Source organism: Genypterus blacodes, unplaced genomic scaffold, assembly GCF_046128005.1.
Source record: "Genypterus blacodes isolate CSIRO-AG114 ecotype Tasmania unplaced genomic scaffold, CSIRO-AGI_Gbla_v1 ptg000044l_1, whole genome shotgun sequence".
Classification (NCBI taxonomy): domain Eukaryota; kingdom Metazoa; phylum Chordata; class Actinopteri; order Ophidiiformes; family Ophidiidae; genus Genypterus; species Genypterus blacodes.
In genome coordinates this window covers 6,294,596-6,305,971 of record NW_027466857.1, presented here as the reverse complement: position 1 = coordinate 6,305,971, position 11,376 = coordinate 6,294,596, and the positions used below count along the sequence as shown (strand labels likewise).

At 40.5% G+C, this 11,376-nt stretch overlaps 2 protein-coding genes and 1 pseudogene across 3 annotated transcripts in view; 2 read left to right on the top strand and 1 right to left on the bottom strand.

Annotated features, from left to right (window-relative positions):
- The window catches only part of LOC142999432 (uncharacterized), a 90,632-nt gene that overhangs the window by 33,601 nt on the left and 45,655 nt on the right, over nucleotides 1-11,376 (bottom strand). The window lies entirely within an intron of this gene.
- On the top strand, nucleotides 4,794-10,165 carry LOC142999425 (uncharacterized). The gene is made up of 8 exons (XM_076148990.1): nucleotides 4,794-4,873; nucleotides 5,032-5,376; nucleotides 5,495-5,851; nucleotides 6,325-6,441; nucleotides 6,555-6,616; nucleotides 6,724-7,960; nucleotides 9,760-9,852; nucleotides 10,050-10,165. The coding sequence occupies exons 1-6, from the start codon at nucleotides 4,831-4,833 to the stop codon at nucleotides 6,871-6,873; spliced, it is 1,074 nt and encodes a 357-aa protein (XP_076005105.1). The 5' UTR covers nucleotides 4,794-4,830; the 3' UTR covers nucleotides 6,874-7,960; nucleotides 9,760-9,852; nucleotides 10,050-10,165.
- LOC142999623 (uncharacterized) lies at nucleotides 8,951-11,329 on the top strand (annotated as a pseudogene).

Genomic DNA, 11,376 nt, shown 5'->3' with positions numbered 1-11,376 from the left:
CTTCCACCTATGGCCGACCACCAAGTGTGTTTACTCAGAATAGATCTGTGTTTAGGCATCAACAGGATGTGGGGTGAAGTACAAGATGGTGTGAAGGCTTCAGCAGGACTCCAGGACTTTAAATACGATTTCTGCCAAATATTCTTACAAATGGTTGATGAAAATGTAGAGCTTTAAAGAGACCTTAAAGTGTGACACTCAAGAGGCAAGTTAAATTCTATCATGTGTAGTTGGCATAATTATTGAAATGAACATCTTTAAAAAGAGTACATCAAGGACCAAATCTATGAAATTAACCTTTGAAATAGATCAGAAATTTCTAATAGTAAATTAAAAACAGATATCTCTTGTAAGGTTGGCTCACTTAAGCATGTCAAGTTAGTTGGCATGCGAGTACATTTTCCTTTACAGTTACCAGAGAAAAGCAGGTCAGTGTGGTCAAAAGCAGTTAGATTGTGGTGGGTGGTGGGACTTATGTAGCCCAAAGAAGAAGAAGACTGCTGTCAACAAAAAGTCAGACCACTTCCTGACATTTAAACTGAGAACATGACAGGAAGAAGAGCCCAGTTCAGTTCACACCTTTTTGACAGGCAGCCGCAACACTGCTCTGTCTGTCTCTGTGTGTGTGTGTGTGTGTGTGTGTGTGTGTGTGTGTGTGTGTGTGTGTGTGTGTGTGTGTGTGTGTGTGTGTGTGTGTGTGTGTGTGTGTGTGTGTGTGTGTGTGTGTGTGTGTGTGTGTGTGTGTGTGTGTGTGTGTGTGTGTGTGTGTGTGTGTGTGTGTGTGTGTGTGTGTGTGTGTGTGTGTGTGTGTGTGTGTGTGTGTGTGTGTGTGTGTGTGTGTGTGTGTGTGTGTGTGTGTGTGTGTGTGTGTGTGTGTGTGTGTGTGTGTGTGTGTGTGTGTGTGTGTGTGTGTGTGTGTGTGTGTGTGTGTGTGTGTGTCGAACAATGTTGTCCATACAAAGCAGGACAAAATGCATTTATTTCATTGTATGTTTACTTATCTAATGTTTTTCATGAAATTAGGTTATCTATTAATGTTATCTAACCCTTTACAGATTTTTAACAACCTGAGGAAAATCTTCATTGCTTGTATAATCCTGTTACAGCATCATATTGCCAGTTTATGATGGGACTCCAGGCTCCAACAGAGGACTGAAGTGAGATGATGATGTAACACGCAGAATGAAAGCAAAGTGAGAGAATAAAATGGTTCTGTCATATTGTTTCCACCAGAAGATGGCAGTCATGTGAAGAAATTAGATGATATGCACATATATAAACACACATATAAGTGCAAATACACCCCATGTTACCCATTTGGCAGCATCACCCAAGTGGGACATGGATGGCCCACACAATATTAATTCCAAATCGATACTTAGTTGTGCCACAAACACACACAAGTTTCAATATCCTACCTACCTTGGATTTCTCAAAAGTACAAATTAAGAACACACCTAAAATAGCCATTAAAGTGTTTCACTATAATATTTCACATCAGTTACAGGCCTAGCACCCTAGCAGAGAAAGCTGGATAGAGCTCAGACATCACATACTTGTTTCCATTGCATTCAAATTTCCAGATGCCATCATATCATTCTTTCAACTCCACCAACGTAACAGCGCCCCACAGCTGGGGGCGCTGTTATGTAATATAAACTGGAAGACATAATTCAGCCCTGATACAGCTGACAGGAAGGAGAACTCTTCAATCACTTGTGTCAATACTACTCTGTCCCACCTACTCCATGTTATGATCTGCAGCGATCACGTTGTTTTAATGTTGGAGCCAATTATGCGGAACACAGACACCAGAACATGGAACGTGAAATACTGATATTTGAGTAAACACACATACCAGGATGAAGCTGAAGACACGGGGGCTGGGCGCTGCTGCTGGAGACGCTGAGCAGAACAACAAAGCAGGAACAAAAAGGTCCATGCACTCACCAAAACAAAACAAGGCCCAACCAAAAGTACTATGAAACAAATGGATTTCAAACTGGAGTTGATCAGAACTGGAAACAAACTGCGTTCAAACTCGATTGAATCGGAACTCTGTGGAAAGGCCTGGCTGGCTGACCTGGAACCTAAATACCACCACTGATGAGCCCTGAATGGTAATCAGCTGTGTGGAAGCAGATGGCGGGAACAGGAATCAGATAGCCACGCCCAGCCAGGAACAATGACACAAGCCTGAAAAGAAACATCTACAACACATAGATCCTGACACTCCAATTTCATTTACATCCAATAGTAGAGCTTTGAAGCTTCCGAATGACACCTTGCTTGACGTTGAAATGAGGCCAGGAGTGCGAGGGACAAACGGTAAATGTAAAGGGCAGGCAGGCGGTCATTCCGGGTCTGCAGCCCTGTGCAAAGCAGCTGAATGATTGCTGTGATTGAGATACAAAAACAGATTGTATTTGTATGTAATCCACTTAACCTCCACCTCTCACTGATCACTTCATTTTCTGTCACTTCAGCTTTGAAATGTGCAAATCTGTTACAGCATGTCCTTTCTTCACATGACTGCCATCTTCTGGTGGAAAACTATGTGACAGAACCATTCTATTCACTCACTTTGCTTTCATTCTGCATGATACATCATCATCATCTCCCTTCAGTCCTCTGTTGGAGCCTGGAGTCCCACCATAAACTGGTAATATGAGGCTGTTACAGGATTATACAAGCAATGAAGATTTTCCTCAGGTAATTGTTCAATGTCTCTACAGGGTTAGATAACAATAATAGATTATTACCTCATGTCATTGATAAACAATTACAGCACTGGTTTTAAGACACACAGACATGTTCATGTGTTCACAAACGCACGCACGCTAGCACGCACGCACGCACGCACGCACGCACGCACGCACGCACGCACGCACGCACGCACGCACGCACGCACACATACACACACAAACATTCCCTCTCACCCTCTGTCTCCCACAATTTAGCATGGACTGAAGGACTGAAAACACACACACACACACACACACACACACACACACACACACACACACACACACACACACACACACACAGCAACAGGCACCCAGACAAACACTATATGGAACGTAGAGCATTGTTGCGGCTGTCTATCACAAAAGTGTTGAACTGAACTGGGCTCTTCTTCCTGTCATCTTCTACTACAGTACATTTCAGTCAGGAAGTGTCATATTCAACACAGCTGAAACTAAAGCAAGCAGGTAAACTAAATGAATCCTGCTGAAGCCTCCCCACCCTGTTGCACTTCACCACACATCCTGTTGATGATCACAGATCTATTCTGAGGAAACACACTTGGTGGTCGGCCAGAGGTGAAAGAGATGGCCAACCACAGCAAACGTACATATGTACAAGCGTAGCTGCTGCATGTGGCTTTGCTATTTGTTTCCATGGCAAATCAACTTCAACTATGTACAGTGCTGTGAAACGACACCAGAACTGACAGTCAGACAATCTAAAACATTTTTTTCATTATATTATTTGAGTGAATGAATGTACATATAACATTTGAAGGTGAGTGGCTTTGGATGTGTCCAATATTCAGTCACATTAGGAGCATAAAGAGCAGGTGGAGCAGAACTCAGGCTTGGTTTCCTGCAGCACCAAAGAAATATACATTACTCATTGTGCTTAACACACACACACACACACACACACACACACACACACACACACACACACACACACACACACACACACACACACACACACACACACACACGACAGGAACACAGTCCGACCAGAGAGTGGCAGGGTCAGTTCTATCATGGGAGTGGCTCAGTGGGTAGTGCTTCCGCTTGGGAACCGGAGGGTCGCCGGTTCGAGCCCCTGCCGAGGTGCCCCTGAGCAAGGCACCGAACCCTCAATTGCTCCCCCCTCTGCAAAGGGTGGTAATGTAATGTAAGTCGCTTTGGATAAACCAAACCCAAAGCGTCTGCCAAATGATCGTAATGTAATGAGAAGTGGGTGGAGTGCTGGGGTGAGTAAAATAGTGAGTAAAATAGAGTAGAAATAACTCACAATGATGAGCAGCTAAGTTCTAATGAGACTGAAGCTAGTGTGCTCAGTGTTTAACATGTCAGGGCCCAATGTCTGTCTAAGCTCCTGAAGCCGTGTACTGGAATTAGCGACTACGGTATTTTGTACGGAAATCAGGACCAGAAAATTAAGTTAAGGCTACGAGAGCAGGAATGGACATCCAACAGAATGCATTCAGTTCAAACAATGTGTCGAACAAGAACATATATACAGTATTCAGAAAGTGAAATGATAATAAAATTGAAATTTCCAGGCCCAACAACAAAACAGTCATGTATAAAAAACAAACAAACACTCCCTTCCCTTCAAATGTAACATCTACACGTTGTTTGGGCCACAGAATGAGTTTTAGGGCAATTTTGGTAGGAGGAAAACAATAATAATAAGAATCTGAGCAAAAACAACAGGGTTGTTGGACCCCTAATTATATAGATTTTTATCGTCATGTCTTCACTCTTTGTGCTTGGGATTCTACTCCTTGACCCTGTAAATGAAACATGGTTATGGTGACTTTGCTGATGAGAAGCGAAGAAATTCTTGCTCAGAGTTGTATTACATGGAAATACCATATTGTGTAATAATTCAAAGAACAAAACTTTACAGCTTTGATTGGAATAAATGAGATCTGGGATTTTGAATTTGAATTGAATAATATGTAAATTTAAGAGGAAGTGCGGTTTCTATCTTTCAGCCAATCACTTTGTAAACCTTGATCCCCTTGTGTCTAAAGCTTCTCCTTCAGTGGAAAGGCATCAGTTGTGGTGGTGTTGCTGTGTCGAGATGATTGAAAGACTGTTTGCTTTTCTTCTTTTAATGACAATATGTAAGTACAACTCTTTTATTGTAGAAGAAGAAATACCTGTTTGTACTAAGCTCTATGTGAAAACTTTGTTATATTAGACAAATTATACAGTATTTCTCAAAGATGGTTGCAATAATGTTTTGACTTAAAAGTTTGCTATCAATGTCTCTTCTCTTCAGGCTTAACTCAAACTGTAGCGGTTCCTCGTCTGATCTCTTTGACTGTGGCTGAACTTGGTGACAGCATTACTCTGCGGTGTCCAGCCTCTGAGGGGGGAGACATGTTCTTTCAGTGGTATAAGCAGTCTGTGGGTTATTTGCTCCAAACCATTGCAAAAGGGAGCTATGAGAAAATAGATCTCCTTGGAGAGTTTAATAACTCTCGTTTTACATTCACAAAGGAGGTTTCTCAGTATTTTCTTGTCATCACAAATGTGCGTAAAGAAGATGAAGCAGCATACCTCTGCCAAACTGGAAGTGTGTATGAGCAGAGTTTTGTTAACGGGACATTTCTGACTGTGAATGGTAAAGTATATTATCAATTTAATGTTCCATCAATAATCACTAACTTCTACCACCATGCTAAGATATTGATATTGAATTTCACAATAAAATGCTTTTGCTTTTTCACTGAATCACTCAGATTACGATCAAAAGCAAAAGTCTGTCTACGTCAAACAAGACCCAGAGACCAAGTCTGTCCAGCTGGGCGACCCAGTGTCTCTCCAGTGTTCACTTCTCTTCCGGAACCAAAAGAACAGAACCGAGTGTCCAGATAAACGCAGAGTGTCCTGGTTCAGATCTGGAAAATCCCACCCGGGCCTCGTTTACACTCACTTGAACAGTAGTGCTGCCTGTGTGGAGAGTCCTTCTTCTCAAAGGAGCTGTGTCTACACTCTGCCTAAACATATACGGAGCTCCTCTGCTGCTGGGACTTACTACTGTGCTGTGGCCACATGTGGAGAGATCCTGTTTGGTGATGGGACCAGAGTGGAAACAAGTATGTGATGTTATAATTATCAACCCGTCTGTTTCATTGACAAATTCATCTGATTTCAGCACCTAATGCTGTCAGTAGTGTTATAATATAACCATCCAAAAGGACCATAATTATGGACTTATTTTGTAGTTCTGGACATATTAAATAAATAAACAAATTTATTAAAAAATAGAATAGAATAGAAGTCTTTCTCAAGTTTAAACCAAAAACTAGTTGAAATTGTCAGATCAGTCATATTTTCTATTCAGCTTCTTCTTATAGTGGCTTTCACATCAATCACATTCATTCAACTCTTCTTAAAACATGTTGCTATGGAAAAGCACTACAGAAAGTAAGATTGAAAATTAAATTACACCTATTTAAGAGATGGAATTCATGTTGGGCCTCCCAAAGCAGTGATGAGAAATGAAAAAAATTGTTTATGAATGAATAAAACAAAGATAAATGAGGAGTTTCACTTTTTCTGATTCCAGGATCAGAATTGGACCCAGTTACCCTCGTGCTTGGGATCCTCCTGGTCTGCTGTCTGATTGTAATTTCTGTGCTCTGTTACTTTGTGAAGCGAAGCAGAATTTGTGAACATTGCAAAGGTATGTTCATCATATACACAAACCATTACACGTCATCAATATAAGATGCAGTTTGTTAAATTCAGTTTTACATAATGTACCTAATTATATAATTGTTGTGTTTTCATTAACAGGAGCAACAAGTGCTTCCATTCATCTTACACATGGCCAGTCGATGGAACAAAGAAGCGCTGCAGTAAATTAACTTCACAGTCTCGAGCTAACAAAAACAAACATTTCACATCGTCTCCTACTATGAATGAAATCTAAATTGATGTCCTAACTTTTATAATGTTTTTACAGGAGACTGAAGAGGAGGCACTGAATTACGCAGCACTGAATTTCTCTACAAGGCAAGTTCAGAAAGGGAGAGGGAAGAGAGAGTCTCAGCAGGAAAGTGTGTACTCTGATGTGAGAACACAACCCACAATCTCGCACCGGCCCTTTAAGTAGACTGAGCAGAGTCTCACCACAGAGCCCCCTCGGCTCAGAGAGAGAGAACTAATAATGAACTAATGTGCAGAAATGGGAAATAGTCACTGCTTTAAGTTCATTTTAGAATTTTTTTCACACTCAGTGCAACAGAATGTGTTTTTAATGATTTTCTCGACAACAATACACTGTATATGATGAAGAGCATCATTCAGTCTTATCCAACCTTATTCCAGAGTCCACCATCTTGCACTCATTTAGTGGAGCATGATATTGATAAGGGTGATGCTCAGCCTATTGAACCGCATTTTTACCAACTATCTCCTGACAAGTGAGAGATATCAGAATCTGAGGTCAATTCTATGCTGCTATCGCTGAGCCCTCTTCCTCTGCTTGGTCATCCCCATGTCTGTGGGTTAAGAAGCCTGATTCAACATTTAGGCCTTGGATTGACTTTCATAAATGCAAAAATGCAAAGCCTGATGCAGATCCTCTTCCTAGAATGGAGGATTGTAGGGGTCGCAAAAGTTTGTGCACAAGTTATGTCAACCATGGGTGGGGCACTATTAAATCTATGGCAAACCTGTTTTATACAGTGATGTTGTACAATCTAAAACAGGGTATTTATATGTTCCTTGAATAGTGGCGCATAATTTGGTTTATTATTAAAAATGTAGAAAAATGTAATTAGACAAAAGCTATTGTTGTTTTGCTATGCATACTAGAATGCAAATGTACCGATCTCACAATGCAGAATAATGTCACGTTTCATTGAATAGATGGTTTGGATGTGGCTGATATTCCACATTTTGTTGCATTTAAACTACTTAACCTGCACCTCTCACTGACCTCTTCATTTCCTGTCTCTTTATCTTTGCTGTGTGCAAATGTCTTACGTCATCTCCTATCTTTACTTGACCACCATCTTCTGGATAAAAACTTTATAGCACAGAAGTTTGCGGAACCATTTTAAATGACTGACTTTGCTTTTATTGAACATTCTCTGACATTATCTCACTTCAGTCCTCTGTTGGAGCCTGGAGTCCCATCATAAACTGGTAATATGATGCTGTTACAGGATTATACAAGCAATGAAGCTTTCCCTCAGGTAGATGTTCAATATCTGTACAGGGTTAGAGAACATCTCACAATATTGCAACTAACATCTATTTCCAACTGTTCGAATTAGACTCATGCAGAATGAAATGTGTCTGTAACGGGTGGACAGAACAAAAGGAAACATGGTACAACCTGATTAAAAAACAATGTTTCATGAAAAACATTTCATTTTTACCTGACAAAACACAACATTTTACTCTGCTATGTATGTACAGCACTGCCCCCCCGACCCTGACTTTTTTTAACCTTAATGGAATTTTCATTCTCAATAGATTTGTTGAAGAAAATATATATATTTTTTTGCATTAAGTCACTATTTCACAAAGGTTAATTTCATAGATTTGGTACCAGACGTGCTCATTTAAAAGATGTTCATTCAAATGTAAGTGTTGATGTCTGTGAGGGTTCTCAGTCATTCAGGTCATGGTATCCAAGGAAAAGTAAATCTTTAGCAACTGGACTGGACGATGCTTAGCTCTTTCATGTCCATGTGTCATATTCAACAAAGCTGAAACTAAAGCAAGCGGGTACACCCAATGAATCCTGCTGAAGCCTCCCCACCCTGTTGCACTTCACCACACATCCTGTTGATGATCACAGATCTATTCTGAGGAAACACACTTGGTGGTCGGCCAGAGGTGAAAGAGATGGCCAACCACAGCATACGTACATATGTACAAGCGTAGCTGCTGCATGTGGCTTTGCTAGTTGTTTCCATGGCAAATCAACTTCCACTTTGTACAGTGCTGTGAAACGACACCAGAACTGACAGACAACCTAAAATCTAAAAAAAAAACTATTTTCATTATACCAAAAGACCAAAGAAATATACATTACTCATTGTGAATAAACACACACACACACACACACACACACACACACACACACAGACACACACACACACACACAGACACACACACACACACACAGATAAGACAGGAACACAGTCCGACCAGAGAGTGGCAGGGTCAGTTCTATCATGGGAGAAGTGGGTGGAGCGCTGGGGTGAGTAGAAATAACTCACAATGATGAGCAGCTAAGTTCTAATGAGACTGAAGCTAGTGTGCTCAGTGTTTAACATGTCAGGGCCCAATGTCTGTCCAAGCTCCTGCAGCCGTGTACTGGAATTTGGGACCACAGAATTTTGTATGGAAATCAGGACCAGATAATTAAGTTAAGGCTAGGAGAGCAGGAATGGACATCCAACAGAATGCATTCAGTTTAAACAATGTAGTGAACAAGAACAAATATACAGTATTCAGAAAGTAAAATGATAACAAAATTGAAATATCGGGGCCCAACAACAAAACAGTAATGCATTAAATAAATAGAAAAACTCCCTTCCCTCCAAATTTAACATCTACATGTTGTTTGGGCCACAGAATGAGTATAAGGGAGGTGGAAGAAAAACAATAAAAATATAAATCTGAGCAAAAACAACAGAGTTCTTGAACTGTGTGCTTGGACCCCTAATTATGTAGATTTTTACGTTTTTTATCGTCATGTCTTTACTCTTTGTGCTTGGGAGTCTACTCCTTGACCCTGTAAATGAAACATGGTTATGATGACTTTGCTAATGAGAAGCGAAATAATTCTTGCTCAGAGTTGTATAACATGGAAATACCATATTGTGTAATTATTAAAAGAACAAAACTGTTCAGCTTACGTTGGCATAAATGAAATCTGGGATTTTGAATTTGATTTGAATTCTATGTAAATTCAAGAGGAAGTGTGGTTTCTATCTTTCAGCCAATCACTTTGTAAACCTTGATCCCCTTGTGTCTAAAGCTTCTCCTTCAGTGGAAAGGCATCAGTTGTGGTGGTGTTGCTGTGTCGAGATGATTGAAAAACTGTTTGCTTTTCTTCTTTTAATGACAATATGTAAGTACAACTCTTTTATTGTAGAAGAAGAAAAACCTGTTTGTACTAAGCTCTATGAAAACTTTTACTTCTATTAGACAGATTATACTGTATTTCTCAAAGATGGTTGCAATAATGTTTTGACTTAAATATTTCTTATAAAAAAATCATTTTTCCCGTTTCACATTAATTTTACTTTCAATGTCTCTTCTCTTCAGGCTTAACTCAAACTGTAGAGGTTCCTCGTCCAATCTCTTTGACTGTGGCTGAACTTGGTGACAGCATTACTCTGCAGTGTCCAGCCTCTGGACACTGATTCTTTCACTGGTATAAGCAGTCTGTGGGTTATTTGCTCCAAACCGTTGCAACAGTGAGCCTTGAAAAAATACATTTCCTTGGAGAGTTTAATAACTCTCGTTTTACAATCACAAAGGAGGTTTCTCAGTATTTTCTTGTCATCACAAATGTGCGTAAAGATGATGAAGCAGCATACCTCTGCCAAACTGGAAGTGTGTATGAGCAGAGTTTTGTTAACGGGACATTTCTGACTGTGAATGGTAAAGTATATTATCAATTTAATGTTCCATCAATAATCACTAACTTCTACCACCATGCTAAAATATTGATATTGACGTTCACAATAAAATGCTTTTGCCTTTTCACTGAATCACTCAGATTACGATCAAAAGCAAAAGTCTGTCTACGTCAAACAAGACCCAGAGACCGAGTCTGTCCCGCTGGGCGACCCAGTGTCTCTCCAGTGTTCACTTTTCTTCGGGAATCAAAAGAACAGAACCGAGTGTCCAGATAAACGCAGAGTGTCCTGGTTTAGATCTGGAAAATCCCACCCGGGCCTTGTTTACACTCACTGGAACAGTAGTGCTGACTGTGTGGAGAGTCCTTCTTCTCAAAGGAGCTGTGTCTACACTCTGCCTAAACATATACGGAGCTCCTCTGATGCTGGGACTTACTACTGTGCTGTGGCCACATGTGGAGAGATCCTGTTTGGTGATGGGACCAGAGTGGAAGCAGAAGGTAACTCTATTCTTAATAAGGACGACATTCTGCACAAAGTAAACAATTATTCATATCCACTGTCTGTTCCTCTTGTTTCAGCAAGGCACAATGGGATTCTGTTTGTTTTCTCTGCTTATGCGGCCATAAGTGTGATTGTCATAGCTGCCCTCATTCACGCCATCAAGACAAAAGCATGTGACTGCTGCAAAGGTATTTCTCTACTCACTGTTGCCTTTTTGCCAGTGGATTCACTGTTACAGTCAACATAACTATTGAATCATTATTCACAACTGTTTTTTTCCCATTCTTAATTCATAACCCAGAGCTGCAAACAAATACTGCAGCCGCCAGAGGTGATCAATGGAGTCAGCAGGTAGGGAATAGATCAATAAAGTTGTTGCTATGACTTCTACTACTTCTACTGCATGACATGTATCTGCTGTATTTCCATAGAGAGACATGAGGGATTACTCTGCAGTCATCTTTGCTGTGAAGAAAACTGCAAGCAGAGATGTAAAAGCAGCAGAG